The 27,807-nt window shown below is 41.6% G+C and overlaps 2 protein-coding genes across 3 annotated transcripts in view; both read right to left on the bottom strand.

Moving 5' to 3' along the window:
- The window catches only part of LOC131677944 (protein unc-13 homolog 4B-like), a 207,705-nt gene extending 186,712 nt beyond the window's left edge, over positions 1–20,993 (bottom strand). Inside the window, exon 1 of one of the 2 annotated variants that reach the window (XM_058958048.1) lies at positions 20,382–20,993. In XM_058958048.1, the coding sequence (XP_058814031.1) occupies positions 20,382–20,488 (107 nt within the window). In that variant the 5' untranslated portion in view covers positions 20,489–20,993. The remainder of the gene's footprint in view (positions 1–20,381) is intronic. The other variant, XM_058958049.1, reaches the window with a different exon arrangement.
- Positions 20,994–23,973: 2,980 nt separating this feature from the next.
- On the bottom strand, positions 23,974–26,650 carry LOC131696263 (uncharacterized protein K02A2.6-like). The gene is made up of 2 exons (XM_058984813.1): positions 25,409–26,650; positions 23,974–25,017 (listed from the first exon to the last, which is right to left on the bottom strand). The coding sequence occupies exons 1-2, from the start codon at positions 26,648–26,650 to the stop codon at positions 23,974–23,976; spliced, it is 2,286 nt and encodes a 761-aa protein (XP_058840796.1).
- Positions 26,651–27,807: the final 1,157 nt, after the last annotated feature.

The raw sequence follows: 27,807 nt of genomic DNA, 5'->3' as shown, positions 1-27,807 counted from the left end.
TGGTACCGCTTTGCCAAATTTCGTCCTCTTGCACAAGGTTCATCTGCCTGTGCGTCTGTTTGTGCCGCGGGTCATGAATTTCACAAAGTGCAAACAACTGGGTCACACAGCCACCCATTGTAGCAATAAGGCCCGCTGTGGAAAATGCGGGGAGAATCATCTAGATGATTCGTGTAGTAAGCAAGCCGAAAAGTGTCCTTACTGTGCGGAGAGTCTGCATGATATCTCGGCATGTCCCGCGTACAAACTACGCGGGGATAAACTGAAACGTTCCCTTGCGGGACGATCCAAACATTCTTTCGCAGAAATGTTAAAGAATGCTACGCCACCATCCTCAGCAAACATCTATATTCACTTGCCTCCTGACGAGGGCGAGGCTGGTAACCCACAAGAGGGAACATCCACTAGGGTGCCTAGAATTTATAGGAAGAGGAGGAACATTTCCTCTCGTAAAGTTCCTTGTAAAGGCCAGAAGGTGTCCCTTGACGGGACTCCGAAAGTGACATCTATTGGAAGTGTTGCAACCAAACCGAAGCAATTAGCTCCTGGTCTCGGAGGATTAAGCTCAGAGAAGGAGTTCCCAGCACTTCCAGGAACATCAAAAATCCCAAGTGTTCCTTTGTTTCAGTTCGAGAGTAATCACAGCACTGGAATTATAAAACTCTCGGTCATAGTGGACTGGATAAAAAAACTTTCAATATTACTGATCCTATTGAAAGTCTTATGTTAGCTTTTCTCCCTAGGGATCATCCATAAAGGACATAGCATTATATGGGGGAGGGGGGAGTTTTGTATTTTGTGATGATGTGTGACGACGGGGGGGTAGGGGGTCATGTCATGCTACGTAGCTTTTTTAAAGGGGAGTAGAACAGAATTTTTAAAAAAATTTACGGGAACAAGGGGGGGGGGGCAGAGTTACCGTCAAGCTACGTAATTACCAGGGGGGTATTTAGAGTTTTGTGACGAAATGCTACGAGGGGGGAGGGGGGTGTTAAAAATCACTCAAAAAATGCTACGTCATTTATGGATCATCCCCTACAGTAAGAACATTTTTGAAGCAGTTGACTGCTAAATGGCCCCTCCTCTCAGCGATTGTATCCTTCGATGGCTAACTCATCGAACGAGGTCACGGATTTGATCACTGTTCTACAGTGGAATTGCAGAAGTATCATCCCGAAAATCGATTCCTTCAAAATTTTAATAAATAATTTGAGTTGCGATGCATTTGCATTATGTGAAACTTGGTTAACTTCCGACATAGATCTCAACTTCCACGACTTTAATATTATTCGCCTGGATCGAGACACCCCTATGGAGGAGTGCTTTTGGGGATCAAAAAGTGCTATTCCTTCTACAGAATTAACCTTCCTTCGGTAACAGGTATTGAAGTTGTCGCTTGTCAAGTAACAACCAAAGGCAAAAGCCTTTGCATAGCTTCCATATATAACACCCAACACCGCGGTTGGGCACCGACGGCTACAAGACATCTTAGAATCCCTGCCAGCACCGCGACTAGTTTTAGGAGACTTTAACTCTCACGGTACAGCATGGGGTTGCCTCTATGATGATAACCGGTCTTCCTTAATTCAGGATCTTTGCGATAACTTCAATTTGACAATTTTAAACACGGGTGAAATGACACGGATTCCTGCTCCTCCAGCGCGCCCGAGCGTCTTAGACTTGTCCCATTGCTCAACATCGCTGCGGTTAAATTGCACGTGGAAGGTAATTCCTGATCCCCACGGCAGCGACCATCTACCGATTGTAGTCTCAATCAATAACGGTTCAAGGCTATTGAAATCAATCAATATTTCGTATGACCTCACACGAAATATCGATTGGAAGAGCTATGCTGCCGCGATATCCGACAACATCGAATCTACCCAAGAACTTCCTCCGGAGGAAGAGTACAGCTTTTTGGCTGGCTGGATTCTCGACAGCGCGAATCAAGCTCAGACTAAGCCAGTACCCGGCGCGAACATACAAAAACGCTCTCCTAATCCGTGGTGGGACAAAGAGTGCTCAGACGTGTACGCGGAGAAGGCCACCGCGTATAAGACCTTCCGGGACGACGGGTTACCCGCTAGCTATCGACAATATGCGACGTTAGAAACGCGAATGAAGAGTTTGATGAAAGCCAAGAAACGTAGTTACTGGCGCCGGTTCGTTGACGGACTAACGAGAGAAACATCGATTAGCACTCTTCGGGGCACGGCCCGGCGTTTGAGAAACCGAAACAGTACTAACGAGAGTGCAGAATATTCAAACCGTTGGATATTCGATTTCGCCAAGAAGGTTTGTCCGGATTCCGCCCCGGCACAGAAGATTTACCGCGCCGCGTCTCCTCACGATAGCGCGAACGAAACACCTTTTTGGTGGAGTTCTCACTTGCTCTCTTGTCGTGTAACAATAAAGCTCCGGGGCCAGACAGAATCAAATTCAACTTGTTGAAGAATCTGCCTGACTCTGCCAAGAGACGCTTGTTGAACTTATTTAACAAGTTTCTCGAGGCTAACATTGTCCCACTCGATTGGAGACAAGTGAAGGTCATCGCCATCCAAAAACCAGCCTCCGACCACAATTCGTACCGTCCGATCGCAATGCTATCCTGTATCCGGAAGTTGTTCGAGAAAATGATCCTATCCCGCCTCGACAATTGGGTCGAAGCAAATGGCTTACTGTCAGATACACAATTTGGCTTTCGCAAAGGCAAAGGGACGAACGATTGTCTTGCGTTGCTCTCAACTGAAATTCAAATGGCCTATGCTAGCAAAGAGCAGATGGCATTAGTGTTCCTAGAAATTAAGGGAGCTTTTGATTCAGTTTTAATCAACATTCTTTCAGAGAAGCTGCACCAGCATGGTCCTTCAGCGACTTTAAATAACTTTTTACTAAACTTGTTGTCGGAGAAGCATATGCATTTTTCGCATGGTGACTTATCGACATCAAGATTTAGCTACATGGGCCTTCCCCAGGGCTCATGTCTAAGCCCCCTGTTATACAATTTCTACGTCAACGACATTGATGAATGTCTTGACAATTCCTGCACGCTAAGGCAACTTGCAGACGATGGCGTGGTGTCTGTTACGGGACCCAAAGCTGTCGATCTACAAGGACCATTACAGAATACCTTGGACAATTTGTCTGCTTGGGCTATTAAGCTGGGTATCGAATTCTCCATGGAGAAAACTGAGCTAGTTGTATTTTCAAGGAAGCGTGAGCCAGCACAACTACAGCTTTTATTAATGGGTCAAACTATCGCTCAGGTCTTCGCAGTAAAATATCTAGGAGTCTGGTTCGACTCGAAAGGTACTTGGGGATGCCATATTCGGTATCTGAAACAGAAATGCCAGCAAAGGATCAACTTTCTTCGTACAATAACCGGAACAAGGTGGGGTGCCCACCCAGGAGACCTAATTAGGTTGTATCAAACAACGATACTGTCGGTAATGGAATACGGATGCTTCTGCTTTCGCTCCGCCGCGAACATACATTTCATCAAACTCGAAAGAATTCAGTATCGTTGTTTGCGTATCGCCTTAGGGTGCATGCAGTCGACCCATACGATGAGTCTTGAAGTGCTGTCGGGCGTTCTCCCGTTGAAAAATCGATTTTGGGAACTCTCATATCGATTGCTCATTCGATGCGATATCTTGAACCCGGTCGTGATTGAAAATTTCGGAAGGCTTGTTGAGCTCAATTCTTAGACCCGTTTCATGTCCCTGTACTTTGACTACATGGCGCAGAATATTAACCCTTCTTCTTACAATCCCAACCGTGTGCATTTCATAAATACTTCTGAATCTACTGTTTTCTTCGACACATCCATGAAAGACGAGATTAGTGGAATTCCGGACCACATACGCCCACAAGTGGTTCCAAACATTTTTTTATAACAAATTCCGAGAAGTCGACTGTTCTAAGATGTTTTATACTGACGGATCAAACCTCGAAGGGTCCACTGGCTTCGGTATTTTCAATCAAAAGTTCACCATCTCCTACAAACTCAGTGACCCTGCTTCAGTTTACGCCGCAGAACTAGCTGCCATTCAGTATACCCTTGGAGTCATTGAAACATTACCCGCAGGCCATTACTTCATCGTTGCGGATAGCCTCAGTTCCATTGACGCTATTCGCTCGATGAAACATGGAAAGCACTCCTCGTATTTTTTGGGGAAAATACGGGAGCTACTGAGTGCTTTATCTGACAACTCTATCCAGATTACCTTGGTATGGGTCCCTTCTCATTGCTCCATTCCGAGCAATGAGAAGGCAGACTCCTTAGCTAAGGTGGGTGCCTTAGAAGGAGACGTTTACGAAAGACCAATTTGCTTCAGCGGATTTTTCAGTATTACTCATCAGAGAACCCTCAAAAGTTGGCAAACTTCGTGGAGCAGTGGGGACCCCTTGGTTCAAGGGGATGGATGTGGGTCGTGACTTCATTCGTGTGATGTCCCGACTCATGGCAAACCATTACACGCTGGATGCACATCTCCGCCGTATTGGGCTCGTGGATAGTGGTATCTGCGCTTGTGGCGACGGCTATCACGACATCGAGCACATTGTCTGGGCGTGCACCGAGTACAGTTCCGCCAGGTCTCGGCTAATGGATACCCTCCGGGCCCGAGGAAGACCAACCAACGTCCCGGTTCGAGATGTGCTGGCAAGCCGCGATATCCTCTATATGTCGCTTATATACACCTTTGTGAAAATCATCAATATACAAGTCTAACTGCCCCTTCTTTTCCTTATCATTCTCAGAACCCTCTTCCACCTGTATCAAAGCATCTGTATCGAATGAGCCAACAAACACGGGACCTAAAGCACGAACATAACACGCTTAACTCGAAATCCACATCTGAGCCGATCCACATCTGAGCCGTACTACGAAAACGTCTGGAAAAACCCCTGCCATCTTGAGGAGGACCACCCGGCGTCCCAGTACATGATTCCCCTGATGAAGGCCACCCGAGTTTGTAATCTCACGATGCCTGAAACTGAAATAATTTTCTCTCCTTGCCATCTTTGTCTACCCTCCCTCCCCTGACTCTTATACCCAGAAGTAACACCCCTACCTCCCCAATATCATCACGAAGCATTTAGCTCTTCTTGTCTCTTCTAGTTTTAACTATTATATTATATAATCTCGTTGAAAATGCCCAACTCTACTACCCACAAAAATAACTATAATTACGAATCTTTACAAAATTCAATCATGCCCTCTAGTTATTCCTACTTTTAAGATAGTCGTAAAAAATTGTCCCCCTTAGTAAAACATTATTTGCTCCAATAATCTCACTGATAACAATGTCAAACCATATTGCCACAAAAATTAAATGACCCCCCTAATCTTACGAAAATAATATTATCACCTTGTGTAGATATATAAGATAGCTATAAAATCGCATTAGTTTCATTTAAAAAAATCAATATGTAAACCCCTAGTTTTAAGCAATTTAAAATGTAAAACAAAACAAAATTGGCACCTTTAAGCTAACGCAACGTGCCTTATCAAATAAACGATTTGAATTAAAAAAAAAAGCAAACAAGGTAAAAATTTCGCTAAAATGTCTCTCAAACAATTTAAATTTGCTGTTCTAGGTCACCGACGGCCAACTAAACTTTCGTTCACTACATTGACCACCATAGACGGTTCCGGATGTGCCCGGGAAAAGCGGCCATCTTTCAAAATTCACGAAATCACATCAGTTTCCCGGAAATGGTTGGGCCGATTTTCACAAACTTAGTCCCAAATGATAGCTATAATATCCCCACAGATGTTTATAAAATTTCGTACGGATCGCTTATATGGGGCCGGAAATATAGACTAAATCGTCCGGTCACATATGAAGTTCCCATATAAGCCGGAACTCAATTTTTTTTTTCAAAGGGGGGACCCCATGAAATTTCAGAAATCGAATTCGTATTTTTGAAGCCAAACATCTTTAAAAAAGCATGAAACGTCGAGATTTTATGCTATCTCGAAAAAAAATTTTTTTTATGAAGATCGACTTTTAGGGACTGCCGATTTCGCACCTTTTTGCAATTTAATATTAATGTAGCTGTTTTTTCTTTTACAAAATTTTAGAACTCGAATAGTGATTTTTTTTCTTGTATATTTGTCATGTCATGTATAATAATAAAATGTAATATATTCATTTGAAAGCTTTTAATGAATATAAACAACGCAAACATTCACGTGTTCATGATTGAGAAAGGTGGATTAAAACAGGTTTTTCAATTTAATATTAATATGGCTGTTTTTTCTTTTACAAAGTTTTAGAACTCGAATAATGATTTCTATTCTTGTATATAGTTGTCATGTCGTGTATAATAAAAATGTAATATATACATTTGGAAGCTTATAATGAATATAAACAACGCAAAAATTCTCGTGTTCATGTTTGAGAAAGGCACAATTGCACCGCTAGGTGGATTAAAACAGGTTTTTACCAAAGCTTCAGATCAGATAGAAGTCTGCCAAAGGTGAAGGGGGAATGTTTATGAATGTTTTATTAATTTATGCATAGTAGGCGTGTTTACATTTCAACTTACGTATCGATGGACAGGATCGTTTCAAATTGAAAATCTTGCTGTGTTCAAGGTCTGTTAGAGTAAGTTCACTATTAGAGTTAGGTTAGGTTTAAGTTCATCTTTTAGCTTTATGCTTTAAGTTAAATACTCACTGCAAGTAGTATCTAGGATTTTATCTAGAGTTTAGTCCACGAATTCCTTTGGACTGTGATTTCTATTCAGTTTACCTATCTTTTAGGATAAGGCTGGTTCCTAGGTTTAAGTTTAAATTAAGTAGATATAATTAGCACTAAGTTTACCTAGATTATAAGTTTAAACCATAGATATACTCACTAGCACTGTAGAAATAGATTAATTATCTAGTATTAAGTAATTAACCGCGTAGCCGATAAACTCAAACGAGAGAAAAATATAATATAGAGTGTGCAGGCCGAGCTGGTGACGACTATAGGTTCAATTTCGCTGTGTCACCTAGTTGACATTTAACTTCATCCAACAGGGCAGTAGAGCTCTCGCTAGTGGGGGCGCGATGTGCTTGACGCGTCGCTGTAACAGGGTGTTTCGTCGTCACATTCCCCCACCCGTGAACCTTGGTGATCGTCTGACGGGTCCGTTTGATCATTACCAGGTTTACTACTCTTCGTGACGTCCAAAACAGCCAACTGAATCGCTGATCTCCGCATAACGCCTGCTGTAGTTTCTACTATTGCTTGACGAACTTTTCCGTCTCTCCCTTGGATAACCTGAACGACGCGTCCACGAATCCACTGGTTCTTCGCCGCTCCGCCTACTGCCAATACCAAGTCGCCAACCTGAAGATCTTTTGTGTTTTCGAACCACTTGCACCTTCGAGTAATTACCGGGAGATATTCCTTGATCCATCTCTTCCAAAATTCGTTGGTAATGAACTGTGCTAGCTTCCAGCTGCTCCTAAGTGTCGCGGCACTACCACTCACGAACTCGGATGGTATATTTTTGTTACCAGTAGAGCTTCCCAGTATAAAATGGTTAGGTGTGAGCGCTTCTTGGTCTGCCGATTCTAGCGGGATATATGTGAGTGGACGACAGTTCACCATTGCTTCGGCTTCGTAGATAATTGTCTCTAAAGTTTCATCGTCTGGCTTACGGGGCGCATCCGAGATCGATCCTATCGCTGTTTTGACCGATCGAACGAGGCGCTCCCAAGCTCCTCCCATATGTGGTGTAGCGGGTGGAATGAACTTCCAACGGGTTTGTGCACTAGTGAATGTTGAAGCTAACGCATTATTCCGTGCCGTGATTTCGTTTTGTAGCTCTCTGCTGGCTCCTTGGAAGCACGTAGCATTATCGGTATGGAACTCCGCCGGTGGTCCCCGACGAGCAACGAAGCGCCTGACTGCCATGATACACGACTCTGTGGATAAGCTATGAACCACCTCCATGTGGACTGCCCTTACTGTTAGGCAGGTGAACAGAGCGATCCACCGTTTTACCTGGCTTCTCCCGACCCGCACGAATACCGGACCGAAGTAGTCCAATCCGACGAAAGTGAATGGTCTTACAAATGGCGTAACGCGGCATGGGGGAAGTGGAGCCATGGCTGGCACTTTCGGTAGTGCTTTCGTTATCCGGCATTGAGCACAGTTCTTAATTACCATTTGTATGAGAACTCGTAGTCTGGGTATTTCGAACCGTTGGCGCATCTCATTGACAACAGTTTCGCGATTGGCATGGCGGAAGCGGCGATGATACCAGTCTGTAATAAGGAACGTAATTAGGTGTTGCTTGGGGAGAATTGTTGGGTACTTAGCTTCAAACGGTGCAAACGCGGCAGCACCGCTGCGACTGCGCATTCTGAGGATCCCTCGTCTATCAAGAAATGGCCAAGCTTTATAGATAGTGGTATTTTTTGGCACAATCGCGTGTTCAGTTTCGGGATCACCTTGGGTTCGCTTTAGCAAAGCGATTTCCTTAGGATATGTCTCCATTTGCGCTAATTTCCATAACGCCTCTTCCGCAGCAGCAAGTTCGTCGCATTGGAGGATACCCAACTGCATCTGCAAACCGTGTGTTTTGTGTTTCAAATTGCTTATGAACCGGAGCACAAATGCCATTGACCGTTGAAGTCGTACCCATTGGCTGTAACGAGCGACATCTATCAACGGTGGTGGGTTGCTATGGAGGTGAACATGACGTAATTCCTCTTCTGTCGTCGAGACTTGCTTTGTTTTAGGCCACATTCCTTCCGGCTCGTGTAGGAAACATTGGCCTCTAAACCAGGCTCCGTCTGTTGGAAGGTTTGGGCCGCTTTTCCACTTGGTTGCTTCATCGGCGGCATTCAGTTTAGAAGGCAGCCATCTCCACTCTTTCTGGTCAGTTGACGACAGTATTTCACTGACTCGGAAGGCAACGAACTTGTTATATCTGCGGTGGTCGGACGTGATCCATGCCAGAACGGTTGTTGAATCGGTCCACAAGTATCTTTGATGGATTTCAAAGGTGTGATAGTTCTGAATGGATTCCAGATAGCGAACCCCAAGAACCGCCGCTTTCAATTCAAATTTAGGAATTGTAAGCATCTTCAGGGGGGGCAACTTTAGATTTGGCACCGATCAACGATACTTCAATTCCCGTCTCAGAGGCCAAGCGAAAGTAGGCCACGCAGGAATACGCTGCCTCACTAGCGGCGACAAATACGTGAATCTGAAGGTTGTTCTTGTATGGAGAACGAAAGTAGCAGCGGGGAATGCGAATTGTGTTTAGCTGCGGAAAGAGATCCGTCCACTGTTTCCAGCGCTGATAAAGGTCGATGTTAATCCGATCATCCCATTCGGATCCGGATGCCCATATGTCTTGCATCAGTATTTTCCCGTGCACAAGAAAGAAGCATATAAAACCCAACGGGTCGAACAAGCTCATTAGTACTTTTAGTACTTCACGTTTGGTGGGAATATAATTCTCGGCTAGGATTGGTTGAAGGTCATTACGAAGCGCAAACGAGTAAGTGAATACGTCGTCCTTTGGTATCCTGCGCATCCCGAGAACTGATTCTGCATTCTCTCCTTTGTCCAGCAGCAAGCATTTTGAATCTTTGGCTGGGATTTCGCCAATACCCTTTAGGACGTCTATTGAATTGGACAGAAAGTTCCGCAACTCAAATCCGCCTTTTAGGTGCACTGCTTTAACGTCGTTGACTACTTCTATTGCTTCCTGTATGGATGGGAAACTATCCAGGTAATCGTCAACGTAGTGTTTCTTCTGTATAGCAGTCGAGGCACGAGGATACTGTTCGGCAAACTCCTCTGCGTTGATGTTTTTTACGTATTGGGCGGACGCGGGAGAGCACGTCGACCCAAATGTAGCTACGTCCATTACGTAGATCTCTGGCCGATCGGTGGGATTTTCGCGCCAGAGGAACCGCTGTGACTGACAATCCTGTTCTCGTATTTTTATCTGGTGGAACATCTCCTTGATGTCTCCACAAACGGCTATCGGATACTGGCGAAACTGACTTGGAACAGTGAGCAGGGGCGTCAACAAGTCCGGTCCTTTGAGGAGCTGTGAATTAAACGACACGCCATCGGTCTTTGCTGCAGCATCCCAGATTAGCCTGATTTTACTTGGCTTTTTGGGATTAATAACTACTCCCAGCGGTAAGTACCACACCCTCTTGGAATCCGCAGTCGACAACTCGAACTTGTTTGCCTTATGAGCGTATTTTTTTTTTCGTATTCCGCTATCAGCTTACTAACACGCTGTTTCAACAGGGGTTCCTTTTGCAGCTTCCGCTCTAATGACTGCAGACGGCGCATGGCCATCGGATAGTTATTCGGAAAGTTCAGGTCGTCAGTTTTCCACAAAAGTCCGGTCTCAAATCCGGATGCAGTTCGCCGTGTAGTTTCTTTTAACAGCCGTCTGGCACGTTGATCCTCCTCCGATTCTAGGATTTTACCAGGGCAGAGTACTCCCATGTTTTCTAAAGTGAAATAGTCTCGCAGTAGCTCGTTGAGCACAAAGTCAGAATCTGCAGCTTCGGCGGTATGAAAGTTGACAAACGCATTTGTTTTGCTTGGTACACATTCATATATACCCCATCCGAGCCTACACTTTGCTGCAATGGGTTCTCCAGGCTGACCTTGTCGTAATTTAAGCGGAACACCCAAATGTAGGTTATCTAAACCGATGAGAAGTTTTGGTTGGACAAGTTCATAATCTTTCACCGGCAGTCCCCGAAGGTGAGGAAACATCTGCGATAGTTCGTGATACTTCAATGTTTGGGAAGGGAGAACGAGACTACTGACGGTGCGAGCATTAAGTAACTTGTATCTAGTGGCGCAGGAATCACCTGAAATGTTTAACTGAATTTTTTGCGATAGCGATTCTTCACGTGTAACATTGCCTGTCCACCGCAATGTCAGTGGTTCTGGTATTCCAGCTAAACCTAGTTCTTCTGCGACCGCTTTCTCCAACAGTGTCAACGACGATCCTTCATCTATGAAGGCAAAGATCGGTCTGGATCGTTTTCCTCCGTACAGGACTACGGGTATTATGCGAAAAAAGGAAACATATCTGTCATAGAGGTAGGGAAGGTGGCGGAAACGTTAACTGAATGAGCAGTAGAGCACATCTGGTGGAGAAGGGAGTTATGCTTAAGACGACATCCCTCTATATCGCAACCTTGCCATGATTTGCAGGGCCATTTTCCGTGATTGTTGAGGCAGGTTCGACATAGACTTTTCTGTTGAACCAATTTCCAACGTTCCTCTACAGTCATCGCTTTGAACGTATTGCATTCAGCTACCCGATGACCCTCGCGATCACACACTGCGCATTGCCGACCAGTCTTGCGATTCATAGGAGACGAATTGGCGATGGGAGGAAGTGCCAAGTCAGATAAGTGAGTCTGGATATGGGCTCTCGTTCTCTGCCTCTCGTCTGCACCGGTGTATGGCAAATCAAACGTTACTTCACTAGCAGCCGTGACTAATCTAGACATAAAGCTGCCGAAAGTTCGCAAAGTAGGTGTAGCATCGCGGTTCTTGTACATGGCCCACTCCAATCTCAACGTACCCGGTAATTTCTCTGCCAGTTCTTGCTTCAATACTGGGTTTGAAAGGTGATTTTCTTGTTATGCAGCCACAAGATGGTCCACGAGATTTTGAACGGCTAACCCAAACTCCATTATAGTTTCCAATCAATCGTATCTCGGGGTTGGAACATTTTTTATTTTCCCTATTAGCGATCGAATAAGAAGTTCAGGCCTGCCGTAGAGCGTTCGAAGCGTCTGGATCACATGTGTAACTCCTGAGGGCAGCAATAAGCGACTTCGTACTGATTCTAAAGCGCGACCCTTTAGGCTCCGTTGTAGACGTATTAGGTTTTCTGCATCAGAAAAGCCGCAGGTAGCAGTCGATTGTTCGAAGCTGCTAATGAATATGGGCCAGTATTCAGAGTTACCGCTGAAGGGAGGGAGTTCCTTCCCCAAAACATGTCGAGCAGCTATTTGTTGCGTACCCAACATCGCAGGATGTCTTCCCGGTCTCGCCTGCGGCGATAATTGTGCTTGAGGGAATACCACCTGTTGAGCCCCATCAAGGGAAACGTCGTCGTAGTTTGAGGTCGGAGACGGAGGAATCGGGCGATCTCTGATGTGATCCTGTCCAGTCGCCCCGTCGGACGGAGGAATCGGGTGATCTCTGATATGATCCTGTCCAGTCGCCCCGTCCTTTACGCTTCCTGATGGGTCACTGGGAATCTCACATGATTTAGAATCGATTTTCCTACTGTCTCCTCATTCATTCACAGTTGATCGTCCACCTTGTCTTCCTAGCCACGCGGATACCTTTTCCTTCGACCCAATTAATGATCCGGCTGTCGATCCGCCCTTGCTACTCGCTTCTGCTGCAATTTGCTGGAGGAGCTTCCGTTTTTGTTTTAGCGACTCCTGACGAATCAGTTGCTGCTTCGCTTGAAAAGTTTTGTCTTCCTCTAGTTTCAACTCTCGTAGTCGACGTTCCTCCTCCATTAGCATTTTCTTTTCGGCAATCTGGCGCTGCTTTTCTGCCATCTCCCAATTCCTGAGAGCTTCGTACTCCCTAGCTGCTTGTTCCTTTATAAATTGCTCCTCCTCTAGGATCTTCATATTTGCCTCTAAAAGAGCTGCACGAGTACTAGACGATGTGCTTCCTGGAGGTGGCGCAATCGTTTTTTTACTCCGTTTAGATCCCACGCTTTTGGCTGACGTCTTCGAACTTTTACCGTCAGGTTTAGGTGGTTTAGGAATCTGTAGTGATTCCTGTCGTAGCGGTTCCCCCACCATGCACTCCTGGCACAAATAGGCGCGAGCTTTTATTGTTTCGTCCACTCCGGCACAAGTGAAATGCTCCCACATGTTGCAATTGTCGCATGCGATCATATTAGCATCTGCCGAATCGGGCCGGTTACATCGCCGGCAATGGAAACCGCTGAGGTTGTGAAGTCCTTCCATCTTCCGACCCACGTACAAAATTCTTGAAGAATGTGAGGTTAGGCTTCTCCAAGTCTCGATAGCAAGAACACGGGGATATGTGTTTCGATGCTTCAAGCTAAAAACATGTTTTATTAATTTATGCATAGTAGGCGTGTTTACATTTCAACTTACAATTTTGGTGAAAACCCCGTATCGATGGACAGGATCGTTTCAAATTGAAAATCTTGCTGTGTTCAAGGTCTGTTGGAGTAAGTTCACTATTAGAGTTAGGTTAGGTTTAAGTTCATCTTTTAGCTTTATGCTTTAAGTTAAATACTCACTGCAAGTAGTATCTAGGATTTTATCTAGAGTTTAGTCCACGAATTCCTTTGGACTGTGATTTCTATTCAGTTTACCTATCTTTTAGGATTAGGCTGGTTCCTAGGTTTCAGTTTAAATTAAGTAGATATAATTAGCACTAAGTTTACCTAGATTATAAGTTTAAACCATAGATATACTCACTAGCACTGTAGAAATAGATTAATTATCTAGTATTAAGTAATTAACCGCGTAGCCGATAAACTCAAACGAGAGAAAAATATAATATAGAGTGTGCAGGCCGAGCTGGTGACGACTATAGGTTCAATTTCGCTGTGTCACCTAGTTGACATTTAACTTCATCCAACAGGGCAGTAGAGCTCTCGCTAGTGGGGGCGCGATGTGCTTGACGCGTCGCTGTAACAGGGTGTTTCGTCGTCACAGGGGCTATAGGGTAACCCCGCTCCTTCCCCCCAAATTGTCTGGTCGTGACAATCTGGTGTATACAGTACTACCTAGCATACGGGTGAATGACTTATTAGGTTAAAACCCGGTTAATAAAATCAATCAATCAATCAGTACTACCTAGCGGTAAAAACACGACCGGGTGGGCTTTCTTCATGAAAAAGTAAAACGCTAAACCGGAAGTCGCCTTCCTGGTTTTCAGAATGGTGCCAAAGATCGATCTCTGGTATCTATTCGTAAATCCCGTTCCAAAATACCCATATTGATTAGGTTATTGAGAGCAACCGACCTTGTTTGGGCGCCGACAACCGATTTTTGCAAAGTTTTTGAAAACTGATCAAACAAAATTTTGTGGTGAACATTTCGGTGCCATTCAATGTTGAATCACAAAATAGAATAAATTCACATCGTAAATATTCAATGCGCATACTTTTTCGATCGATTTACTTTTTTCTATAACACTAAGTAAATCATCGAAGAAAACTTTTAAGTAAAGTTTCACTTGTTTAAAAACTATATTGGTTGTAGAACAAAACATTCAAGTATGTTTGCTTCAGCAATCGGCACAAAAATATCGTGCTAATATAACACACAAATAATATTTATCAGAATGACCATGTCCGGTTTCTGTCAAAAGTTACATAGGGGTGCCGACAACATATATATATATATATATATATGTATATATATATATATATATATATATATATATATATATATATATATATATATATATATATATATATATATATATATATATATATATATATATATATATATATATATATATATATATATATATATATATATATATATATATATATATATATATATATATATATATATATATATATATATGGGGCATTCCACGCAAAATTTGCCACAAAATGTTTTTTGCCCAGATCAACTTTTCAATTTTTTTCTCGGTTTAGTAGTCAAAAATATTTGACACGTATTTTTTTTGTTTTAACATAGTAAGCGAAACTTTCAGGATTTATTGTGTTGAATTTCACCATTTTAAAAAAAACCTACTTTTTTCAATCGCTGGTACTGTCAAAAGTAAAGAAGGTACCAAAAAGTGACCAAAACATGAAATGTGCGCTTTTTGCACAGCTTTCGAATGAAGTATATTAATACTTACTCGACGAATCGGTTTGTTGATATTGAAAAGTTTAAAAGAAATTGATTTTTTCAAATTTGGATATGATTTTTTTCTTTTATAAAATAGTAAAATCATTTTTCTTGATTCCATAAAAATTTGGGAGTGGGCAATTGAATATTTACGGAGATATGAATGTTTCAACCGCGCCTTGCGCGCGAAAAACGTACCGCCACGCACTCTGCTCGTACTCAGGTTTGACTGTATGAGATTTTACACACTACCGTGTTGTGTAAAACACACTTGCAATTAACTTCATTTTTTATTAGAAATAAATAAAAGTAAATAATAATAATTATTCAACGGATTGACTTGATTTTTTTATGAGGATGCATAATATGTGTAGCCAGTCGCTGAACCACGGAAAACTGAATAAAAAAATTTCTCTCATTATTTTTAAGAAAAGTGAGTCAATTTTACATAAAAATATCAGATTTTTCGGATTTTATAAGGCTATTCCATATTCCAAAATTCAAACCATTTTATAATTTTTTTTTGTTCATCGAGTAACTTATAGTCCAAATTTTAAAAATCTTATTGAATTTCCTGTTTCAGTCAGTTTTATCAAGAGTTGTGGCGCGGCGCTCCTCGACGTGGAAATGGTTGGAGTCTACTCTTGGAACGCTCGTGTGGTTCTGTGTGACTGCAATTTTTTCTCGTACATAATAAATGTATAAATAAACCTTAACATTACACAAGAGGTCCATTGTTGCCTTACCGTCAAAATCGTAAACCAAAATTACTTTCGGTTTAAGCACTTTACACCAGACGCCCCCTAAAGGAAAACATACACAGCTAATGCGTTATGTTTGTTTCAGATTATTATTGTTTTATACACAATTTTGTAGTTGATTTTATAATAAAAAACGATTGGGAATATTGTTGTTTGGTCGTTGTATGAGATAATTTTTGAAATGATTAAAATGTGATATTTGTATTCTGGCGATATATGATTGCTGAAGAGAGATTCTTCCAGTTCTGCAAAAATGTTGAACGAAAGCTTTTTTAAGTTTCTGGCGCTTTTTAAATCTTGTTTTCAGTTTAATTACCTATCGTTTCTGCGTCGTACTCTTAACTCCATTCTTTGTGAAAACCTTGAGAGTTTGCATTTATTTTTCTGATGGTGTTCGTCAACATTTTAAAAATGTCGAACGTTGTACTAATTTTTTTTCATCACAAATCTGACTGCATTCACCCCAACACATTGGCATTTTCGCGCAACAGCCCATGGAAAAGGTGCTTGCAACGAAGCCATTATTTGTCGAGCCAGTTTACAAATGATGAATGATGATCAAATGTCGACCGCAACTGAATCGTACGATATGGCAAGGAAAGCTTCTTTGTTACGCAATGTATCAAGTTCAAATCTCAGAATAACATAGGAAACGTGCCAATCGAACCAATTTATTCTGATGCAAGAGCAGAGAAAAATCCACAGAATTGTTTCGAAAAATGCCAAACCATATCGGGAACACAATCATTTCACTATGTTGAGACGAATGTGGACTTCAAATTAAAACTGAAGATCTTTTTTTCCGGTGAGACCTTTGAATGATTAAGACAATATAAATCTGAAATTAAACATACATCTAAATGCAATAAATAGTAAAGTTAATCGCAATTAAGTGTGTTTTACACAACGCGCTGGTGTGTAAAACTTCATACACCCAAGTCTGAGTAAGAGCGAAGCGCGTGGCGGTACGTTTTTCGCGCGCAAGGCGCGATTGAAAAATTCATTTCTCCGTAAGTATTTAATTGCCCACTCCCAAATTTTTATGGCATCAAGAAAAATGATTTTGCTATTTAATACAATAAAAAAAAAGAAAAAAAATCATGTCCAAGTTTGACAAAAATCGATTTGCTTTAGACTTTTCAATATTTTCCATGAAACCGATTCGTCGAGTAAGTATTAATATACTTACTATAGAAAAAGGCGCACATTTCATGTTTTGAGCACTTTTGGTACCTTCTTTACTTTTGACAGTACGAGCGATTGAAAAAAGTAGGTTTTTTTCAATTGATGAAATTGAACACAAAAAATCTCGAAAGTCTCGCCTACTATGTTGAAATAAAAAAAATACGTGTCGAATATTTTTGACTACTAAACCGAGAAAAAAATTGATCTGGGCAAAAAAAATTTGTGGCAAATTTTGCGTGGAATGCCATATATCAATGCCTATTTTTGTGCTCTACAGTGATGTAATTTCTTAAGGGGAAGCTATCATTTCAAATTTAGATATTCTTTTCATTGCATTTTTTGAATGGTATAAGTGTCTACACACTTTTTTGGGAATTTTTTAGAACTTTGCGTGAAGCGAATGGATCAAAACTTTTGCACATAACAATTTATTTTTTCAATAACATTCTGTAATTTATCTGTGCAAAAATATCGACAAGCGACTCGGTGACCAATTTTTTTGCATAACGTCTCTGAAAAAAATACGATTAGCGTTGTTAACTGCCATTAAAAGACTACTAAACCGATTTCTTTCAAACTTTCAAACATTCTATTTAAAAAATACCCAACTCTTACGTTGAGCTTTCGATACGATTTTTTCAATTTAGGGTTTTTTACTCATAAGAAAGCGTAATTTTTCTTGAACAATAGGAATTTTTAATTCAGATCAGTAAAAAACCACTTAATTGAAAAATTATCTCAAAAACTCAACGTAGGGGTTAGGGTTTTTACATAGAATATGTAGGCAAAATTTAAAATAAATCAGTTAAGTAGTTTTTAAATGACAGTTAACACCGCAAATTTTTTTTCAGAATCGTGGAAGCTGTTATTGTTAGCGTGTTATTGAAATAATACACATGTTTGATACACGATGATACATGATATATGATAATACACATTGAAATGTACAAAAGTTTTGATTAATGCGCTTCACGCAAACTTCTGAAAAAAATCGTTAAAAAATTGTTTTTTTTTACGCTGAAACACTTACCCTCCTCCCCTTAAACGGGTACGCATAAAAAATGTTTCAACCATTATTCGAAACGGAACGCCCTCGGCTCTTTTCATAGTATTATGCACGTTCCCATGATTGCTTCGCGTTGCACTGTAGATGTGTACAGGTCTCAAGAACGTATTTCACGGCTCACAGTGGCTGGAGGCTGGCCAAAACTTCAAAAATTTATTTTTGAAATATCGATATTTTATGTTTTTCCCCATGTATTGAATGATGTATATTCAAAATTTTATGATCATCGGATAAGAACACGATTTTTAACATTAGTTTAAACGTAGAAAAGTCTGGATTTTTTAATGATTTTCATTTCGAAACCACCATTGCTCTCTTCACTTCAAATGCATGTTGCTCTTTTCATTTTGGTGCAATTTTAGCACAACTAGTTTCATTGTGTAGAGGAACGAAAGAACTTGGTTAGTGAATAAAATAAATTTGGTAAATTTGCTTGGAACTATGATTTTTTAATTTAAATATGTTTGAGGTGTTCAGATCAAAAATACTTTTTTCACCAATTTATTCTGTGCAAATTTCGGAATCATTTCGGAACGGTCACATAGTATACATTCTATGGGAAATAACCTCTACTTTTCGAATATCATGGTCTCGTTCTGCGCCTAGGTGCGCAAAAAGGTTAAAGGAGATTTTGACGCTTTGTTGCTGATATGGAGGCGCATGGTGTTTTGTGTAAAATAGTTAGACAATCTACAGTAAACCAACACGTTATACAATGGATTTAAAGTAGTGTTCTTCATTTTTTTGATATTGCTGACATTGGTGAACAGTAACGGAAAATCTATCATGAAAACGGGATCATAGTTATAAGAAAGGTTCAATGTCACTGTATGGAAAAATGCATTTAATATTTTACGACTTTTGACATCAAAAATGAGCTCAGCACCTCAAAATTAGCTTAAATTGTGATTTTCAGCCAAATTAAGTAACATTTGAAGTTTTGTCCGACTTTTGTTTGAAGACACGCCACTGTGCGGCTTGATCTGTAGGGGCATAGCAGACTAATCGTGAGTTATCAAACAACCATAGAAAACGGCGAAAAACGAAAAATTTTATTCAAAACTATTTGTCACATTTTATTTTGCCATATTGAAAACGACATTCTAATTTTGGAACATAAGTAACTCAAATTCGTATTTATAAAACACAAAACCTTTTTTTCTCGATTATGGCTGAAATATCACTTATTTTTAGTGCGTTTTGAATGGCGAAAAACTGACTTCAGATTCGTAATCAGCGAAGTTGGAACCCCATAATTCCAAGTAAATGTTACAAAATATTGACATGCTACCACGAGTAATTCATCGAAAATATTCTCAAAACTTTAAACGCGTTTATTTCAAAGCTGCCTAATCTCATTTGGAAACTTTTCAATTTAAAGACTTCATTTTTTTTCACTTCTCGAAAGAAAACCTTTTTCATTGGAGGAATGACTTATAAAATCTACAAATTTTTGGTGGAAAAAGGGTTAAAAAATTGATCTCAAAGTTTCAGATCGCACCATTACGCCGAATTTGTAGTTTTTAACCCCCCCTCCAATGACTTTAGTTTACTTCAGAGCCTTATTATTAGTTTTGTGTTTCAGATCGATCCTTAGCAGCCTAATCTTCGACAGATTGCGCCATTTTGTTTTTTTTCGTCTTGAAAAAAATTGTAGATGAAGACGAAAATATAAGTTTTTTGAATCGTAAAACTGTTTCCCTCTATGTTTTTTTTTTTAATGGCCCACAAAAAAAAACAAATTTTGCTTGGTTGAGAACCTCCCCTTAATGTGATACAACAATCCGTTTTTAAGTATAGAGCTCTGGAAAACTAATTGAAGTTTCATTATTGCATTATGATATACATATAAAAACAATGGCATGGGTATATTAGTATTCGAGAGTGTTGCGTCTTGTTGTCGGTACTATTAACCAACTACGCACATCAGTGCGTGCTTATAAATCATAAATTATAACTTATAATATTCAAGGATACAGTTTTTGAACCGAAACACTCCCTTAATTCAAATTTAAAAAGACTCCCTTAATACAAATTTAAAAAGCAAAAATATCTTACTTACTAAAATAAAATTTCAGAAAATACTGGCTAATGGCATTATTCTGGAATGATGTTATTTGAATATCTCATTTATGATATACAGTGTTCATAAAGTAGGAAGTGTCTACACTCTTTTAACTGTTTACAGTCTATGTATGAGAACTATAAACCAGTTAGTCAACAATCTGTTGGAAGAAGACTATTTTCTCATTGCGCATGAGTCGCAAGAAGGTAAGCATTCTTTTTTTTTTTCTGTGAACCGGCGCAATTTATACGGCGCTGTTAATTAGTCCGAACCGGTTTGAGTTTATTCGACCTTTAGCTAGATGTATATGTGAAGCAGTATCAATATAACTACTGACCGATTACGGAAATCCCAGCGTCGTCAACCCTGGTCTATAGTTTCTCTTTTTAAATATATCCCGCTAGCTCGCGAATCACGTCATAGACCTACCTGTCGCCAGCTTTTGGCTTTGACCTGCTCCACCTGGCTTGCAATGCTTCCATCTTATTGTCCAAGTAGTTGCTGAAGCTGGCATTGGACATCCTTAAGCGCATCATCGCATTCCAGCACAGTTTGGAAATGTCAATCTAATTATTGGATGTTGTTCAAATAGGTTGGGTTTATGTAATCGTTTTATCACTTTTTCTTGCGAAATTCACTCACTGTTCGACTCACACTTTCACGTCACGTAATCATTAAAAAAAATCGGTTTTTTCGATTATCACGCTTTTACACTTGCACTGTCTAAATGAAAAGGCTATTTTTGTACCGAAGCAAAACTCTTAATCAAGTTGCACAGATGCACTTCGTCGGAACTTTACAGTTTCTGTTCCTCCTTAGGGGAATCATACGAAGTTTTCTTCTTAATAACACCTCTTACTCTTATTCTCAAATCGTATTGGATTTATTCGCAAACTTCATAGTTTTCCAATGTTTAGTTTAATTTCGACGATCATTGCAAGAAAGTTAAACGAGTTTCAGTCAAGCAACTCGGAGCGCACTCGGGCGCAGCTTGCCATAACGACTATTTAACGCGTTCTGAACACAATTCACGTCCGCTTCAGCCGGGAGTCCTCTCCCACGCTGCGCGATTCAAGAGCGACACACTGATTGTAACAACTAGTTGGCCGAGTGCGGCCAACGCCAGTCTGTCTCTCATTGACTGTTGTGCTTTCCCGCGAATCGCTTTGATGCGCATCGCTTCATTCGTTTGAGAGTAGAGAAAAATCGATTAAGGGGGTGTATATAATATGGGAATGCCCAAGCACTATTAAGTTTGTCATGTAAGGAATTTCTGTTTGGATCAAACTGTACTGGCAGTTTCTATTTGGTCAGATCATTGATCCATTGTAGCAGTCTACAGAAAATATCATAGAAAATCAAACTAGCGCTATCACATCAATGTCCTAGGTGTCCAAATATTGCAATACAAGAGGTTGAAAGGAATTAGTGAAAGGGACACAAGATCGACTAAGACAAATGGTCGAAAGGAGGAAGGATCAAAAGGCCCTAGACACAATTTAACCGTTATGTATCCGACGCGGTACCCGGGTACCTTTTTAGGTTACAATTAATGAAATTCCTGTTTTATCCTTAGCTGGAAATTGAAATTTTGTGACATCTTAGAACTTCACTAAGTCAAGCTTTTGGGTTAATAATATTGTTGATATAGTAAGGGGGGGGGGGGGGGGGGTAAATAGGAGGGGCTCCTGAATTTTTTTACTACGTAACAGGCCGACGTGGGTACCAGGGTACCCACAAAACTGAAATGCCAATAACTAATGTCATTTCCAACCGATTTTGATGATTTTGAGTGTTTTGGATTCAGGAACTCATCCGCTTTTGGACTTGGTAAAAATGAATCAAGTTACTTTATTCGGTTTCCGGGAATCCGGATTTCTGGAAGCAGGTTCCAGTACTGGGATACTATTTGTGAACTTCAATGGAATACTAGCAATATGGGTATCAAAATTCTTGGAATTGCATCAGTAGGCTGTATCTCGTGGTTTTGGAACCATTTGGTGATTTGACCCCGGAACGGACATTCCGGAGCAGGTTCCCGTGGGGCCGTGAGTGGCCATTTAATTCCAATTCCCTTTTTAAAATTGCCATCGGGTCCCGTAACAATAAATAACTGACTTCTGTAAGTTAGGGTTCGCTTACCTATGAGCATGCAGACTCACCTTTGACTCTCTCGAGGGCTGCCTAAACTAGCTCTTTAGAGAGGTTAACTACCATTGGACGTGGACCGCTATTCTCTCCGAGCACGCAATCACGCTCGGGCACTCACGGTACTCTTCTTCGGTGAATTCCGGGGTGGCTTGGGGGACGGGTTTACTATTCGCACCACGGCCACAGTGGTGTTTTTGACGGCCACACCACGATTTTCCGACACTCGCGAGGTCATCAACGGACGGTGGGTTCGCTTAAGGTGGCACTATTTCACACGCGCGCGCACACAAAGTTAAATCGGAGCTCGGGATGGTGGAATTACGAGGGAACACTTTTTTTCTTGATCCGTGTCCGATATTGAACGATTCCCCGGTCACTATATGCCGATTTCACCGTGAGCTTGATCGCAGGGATGGCGTTAGATGGCTTTTCTTCACTAAGAGGAGCTCGATTTGATACGTGGCTTCGATTTTCTGGACTCACTTGACGATAATTTACCAGTACGTGTTGCTTGATCAAAAGGTGAAGCCAAAGAGAGCGAATCTATCCCGCAAGCTGATCTCGAGCCCCCAATATGATCAACTGCAATCATTGTTGGCGTTTTGTGTTTTCCGGCTTTGGTAACCGAAGATCGCACTCGTGAGGTTTGGTGACGGTTGGATTTTTAATGGACGGTTAATTTAATTACAATTCTAGACCTAACTCCTATCAAACAAACTCAAATACAAATTTATATTTTTTTATTTATTAATTTTAATTATGGGACAGGGTAACATGTTACATTTCCCCCGAGGTACAATAAAAAAAAAGAAATTTTAATTACTTTTTTTTTAACAATCAATACAAAATTTTAATGAATGATTACAATCAAACAAATTATTGAACAAATAACGAAAATAGAAAAAAAAAAACAAAACAAGTAACAAAATTAATGTAATCTTACTAATTCCTTTGACAAATCAGCCAAATTATTTAGCAGGGGATTCAAATCGGGTACGCGCAATTGGGTGACCCTCGTGATCGGCAGGCCATCACGGCGAGTCTAGATTAGGTTTCATACGGGGAGATTTGAATTCCCAACAATTCTGACACAACCTGTATCAGAGAGGCACTGGTTAACTAGTTATCTTCGTCCCATCTAAACGTCTCGGGTAAGTCTGCGATTTCTCACGTTTGGCTTGAAGTAGAGGGATGAGTTTCGTTGGATGGACCACTAAGTATAATAAACTACCACTTTTACATTCGGGCAGCTCGCCATCAAGATTGGAGTTAGCAATTCCGCATGCAGAATTTGGATCGATAGAGTCTTCTAACTGTTCTGTCTTCCTGTTAAAGACACACGTAGATTATCCCTGTTGACCACTAACTTATAGCTTAAAACTTATGATTGATTCGGCCGGCCTAAAATATCGTACGCAACTGGCACTGTGCTCCTGACCGTTATCTTCGACCCAGTAAACGGTGAAGTATGGTTGAGCTTCTAGGTGCAAACTTTTTGCTCTGATCTTCCTATGCTTGTCTTTTCCACCCAACTCCCACTGACATACGCTCTAGACTACATTGGACAGAATGACGATCACTCACGTTATACAATTTGGCTCTCTCAGTGCACATGAGAAATTTATTTGGAGTGACCCTGCTGAAATGCTAATTTTCTCCCTTCCTTTCTCTGTTAACGAACCAATCCGCGTGGTCTCATATATATATACTTAGAGCTATGTGATCAGGCTACGAGACATGTGTTTACGGTTTGAGATGTTCGGCTGGCCAGGTACCCAAATTTTTACCGTCGCAATCTTCAAGCTCATAGGAACTTGACCCATGCTTAGCGACTACGCGACAAGGTAGGTACATTGGTGCCAGCTTCGCATTATAATATTCCCCCGCGTTTGATTTTTCGATAAATTTGTTGTCCAACTTTGAACTCTTCAGGTCTGGATCGCTTGCGAAGGTTATATCGACGGGAGCTAGTTTCATATGCTTTCAATAGGTTCTTCTTAACAATGTCGTATATTTTATTATCACTTATTGGTTTGTGTGAATCTGCACGTTGTTCCGGTAAGTAATCTTCTTTCTTTCGCCTTCGTAGGTGGTCTTCGCCGGAAGTAGCGATTTCGTAGTGTCGCGTGACGAAGAATGGCGATAATCCGGTAGCCGAGTGTACCGTGTTGTTAAATACGTGCTCGATATCCACTATGTAGGTATCCCAACAACGTTGATCCTTCTGACAGTAGGTCCTTATCGCCGCGTTGATAGAGCGGTTTAAGCGTTCCACTGGATTTCCTTGGCTGTGGTGCCTGGAAGTGGTCCAATGTTTCACGTCAAACCGATTTAACAAGGCCTTAAATTCCTTCGAAAGGAACGTCGTAGCGTTGTCGGTTAAAACTATTTCTGGTATAGCATTTCGAAGAAACCAACCTTCGCAAAGAGTCTTGCAAAGGCTACCTGATTCGATCCGTCGCATAGGGTGTATCTGACACCACTTGCTGAACAAGTCTTGAATAACCAAAATATACATGAATCCTGCCCGACTTTTGGGTAACGGACCCACATAGTCCATAGCAATTATTTGCCAGGGGTGATCGGCTAGTTTTTGCTTCCCCATCATCGGTATCGTTGGAACTACTGCTGGTTTGCTCTCTTTGCAAACTGTGCACTTCTGGATGAACTTTCGAGTTTCAGACGCCATATGGGGCCAATAATAACGCAACTGCAATCGGGATAGAGTCTTCTCGACGCCCAGATGAAAGCATCCTTCATGCTCTTCCTCAATTATCCTCCTGCGGTTTTCCGGCGGTGGTGCCATTTTCCATTCGAACCGAACGTCGTATGGTTCCTCGTCGACCGGAACGTATTTCCATAACTGACCGTCCTCCAACCTGAAGTCCGAGAAGCGCTCAGGTTCTTCCTGAATCTGTTGGAGCAATTTCTCGTATGAAGCGAGGCAGGGTCTGACTGCAGTGATTGCACAGATGCTTCTTGAAAGCGCATCAGGTACAATACTGTCCGTACCTCTCCGATGAACGATCGTCATATCCAAATGTTGGAGGCCCAGGCTCCAACGACTGAGTCTAGATGAGGGCCGCCACTTGTTGTTGCGAATATATTGTAGCGCAGATGCATCGGTTACAACGGTAAAGTGACTACCCTCTATATACCCCCTGAATTTTTCTATCGACAATAGCACAGCAAGAGCCTCTTTCTCAGTGGCCGAATAATTTTGCTGGGCCGAGTTTAATTTCTGCGAAAAGAAGCTGATGACCTTTTCCGACCCATCTTGTAATTGGGTGAGAACACCTGCTCGCATCGGTTTGCAGAACAAACTCCTGTTCAAAATAAGGGTTTGACAAAATCGGTGCAGTTATCAATCGTTCCTTAATTTCCTTAAAGGCGGCGTCAGCTTCCTTGGTCCATCGAACCACTTTCGGTTTACCGGTTAGCAGGTCAGAAACAGGCGCAGTGATTGCGCTAAAGTCGGAAATAAAGCGACGATAATAATTTATCATCCCAAGGAAACGACGAACCTGTCGGACAGTTTTAGGAGCTTCGAAATCTAAAATACCCTGGACTTTTGATGGATCGGGTCTCAGACCGTCACAAGATAATAAGTATCCGAGAAACGGGACTTGAGATCTACAGAATTGCGACTTAGTAATATTAATCGAAAGATTGGCATCTCTCAATCTCTTGGCGACTTCCTCCAAAAGTCGAATATGTTCCCCAAAGCTATCACTGGCAACAATTATGTCATCCAGGTACACGAACACATTAGGTTCTAACGCTCCTCCCCCCAAAATCTTGTCCATGAGCCGAGACAATGTGGCCGGGCTATTGGTAAGACCAAAGGGAAGGCGCGTATACTGAAACATGCCTCGCCCTTGGATGCAAAAGGCTGCCAGTGGCTTGGAGTTTGAACATAACGGTATCTGGAGAAATGCATCTTTGAGATCGATGGTGCTAAGGTAACGAGTTTTCCCCAGACGTCCCAGTATTCTCCCAACATGGGCAAGTGGATACGCATCCCGTTTCGTTCGCGCGTTCAGTTTGCGCGCATCGAGACACAACCGAATCGATCCATTCGGCTTTTTAATCGGGACCGCATTGAGCGCCCAGTCTGACATTGACTCTTCAATTATTCCGAAAGAGAGTAGCCGATCTATCTTTTCGTTCAGCGCTTTGTGGATGGAAGTTGAATAGGGGAAGGGGTTCACTCGGATGTCTTTGAATTCGGCTTTAAGTTCTATAGAGTGTTGGGTCAGCGAGGTAACCTCGAGCTGATCGGACATAGCTGGCTTATAAAGTTTTTTTATTCTGTCAATTTCATTTTGCTGTTCGGAGCTAAGCTCGACGAAACAGGACGAAGTATATTCGGGGGATTCCTCTGCATTTATTTGAAGAATGCGAGTTTCATTCATGGAAATGTGAATTTTGAATACTTCAAAAAAATCCATACCGGCAACACATTCGACTGGAAGATCGTCTACAATAGTCGTTTCCAGAACCTTTGTTTTGTCGTTAAAACAAAACGGCAGATAAACGCTACCCATAACCTGAAGTTGGTCTCCTGAAGCACCAGTAAGACATAGGTTGGATGGATGAACTCTAGTATTCGGGTTTCTTCAAATACGGGAGGTTTGGGTAGAAATCAAAGTCTTTTGACTTCCACTGTCTAGCAGAGTTTTGATTGAGTTATTATAAATGGTAGGTTGAATATAAGGACGATTATCGGGAATGACAGATAATACATACTTTTCCGATGATTCCTGTCCTTCGTAATAGTCGCAGTCGGATATAGGCCCATACCCTAATGTGAAAAGTGTGGTTGTTATTTGGTCGTGGGAATCAATTTCGCTGTCGTCTGACCCAGATTCGACAACTACTTGGATGGGCCGGCCTCCCGCCGGCGTTGTTCGTTTTTAGAACAAAAAGGGCATTTATGAGTAGGAAAACCCGTTAACCCACATGCTTGACAATGAACCTTATAGGGTTGCGTACATTTCTCGGTTGTGTGCTGCTGACTGCGACAATTGAAACATACGAACTTATCGTTCAATGGTACATGAGTGCGGATTTGCGCTTCTATTCCTTCTCCTTCGTTTTGAATGGGCCCGGTTGGGGACTTGGAATCTCCCGCTTATTGTTTTCTTGCTTCGGTTGATCGGTCTGCTTGGAGTTATCCTGTTTGTTCTTCTCCTCTCGATTGAACGGTCGCTTGCTGTTTTTATTTGCAAAATATTCTTCTTTGTTTTGGTGCTGTTGGCGGTTTTGATTTTCGCGGTTGTTGGGCCCTCTATTTCCATGGAAGGGGTTCGGTCCTCTCCCTCCACGTTGGTTTGGGTTTCCTCCGTTCGATGAATGGTCGGATGATCCTACCGTGTGAGCTTGAGCCTGGCTATAAGGTTTGGAGAACAGATATGTATTGGCAGCGTCAATTTCTTGTCCCGCCCGTTGCAGCGCGTGAAGATCATGTATTTCCCATCTAATAAGTGCACGCTTGTATTCCGGTTTAAGATTCCTGCGCACTGTTTGAGCTATTTCTTGTTCCGATACCGGCTTGGTCAGGCTTTTCAATTTCTTCTCTACATCGAGGAAAAATTCTAGAAAACTTTCGTTTTTATGCTGTCTACGTTGATATATTTCGAGCAGCACGAAATGATCCAAATCGGGGTGCCGGAAAGTGGTTTTCAGACTCTCAATTAGCTGT

Source organism: Topomyia yanbarensis, chromosome 1 (assembly GCF_030247195.1).
Source record: "Topomyia yanbarensis strain Yona2022 chromosome 1, ASM3024719v1, whole genome shotgun sequence".
Taxonomy (NCBI): domain Eukaryota; kingdom Metazoa; phylum Arthropoda; class Insecta; order Diptera; family Culicidae; genus Topomyia; species Topomyia yanbarensis.
This window is presented reverse-complemented; position numbering and strand designations above follow the sequence as displayed.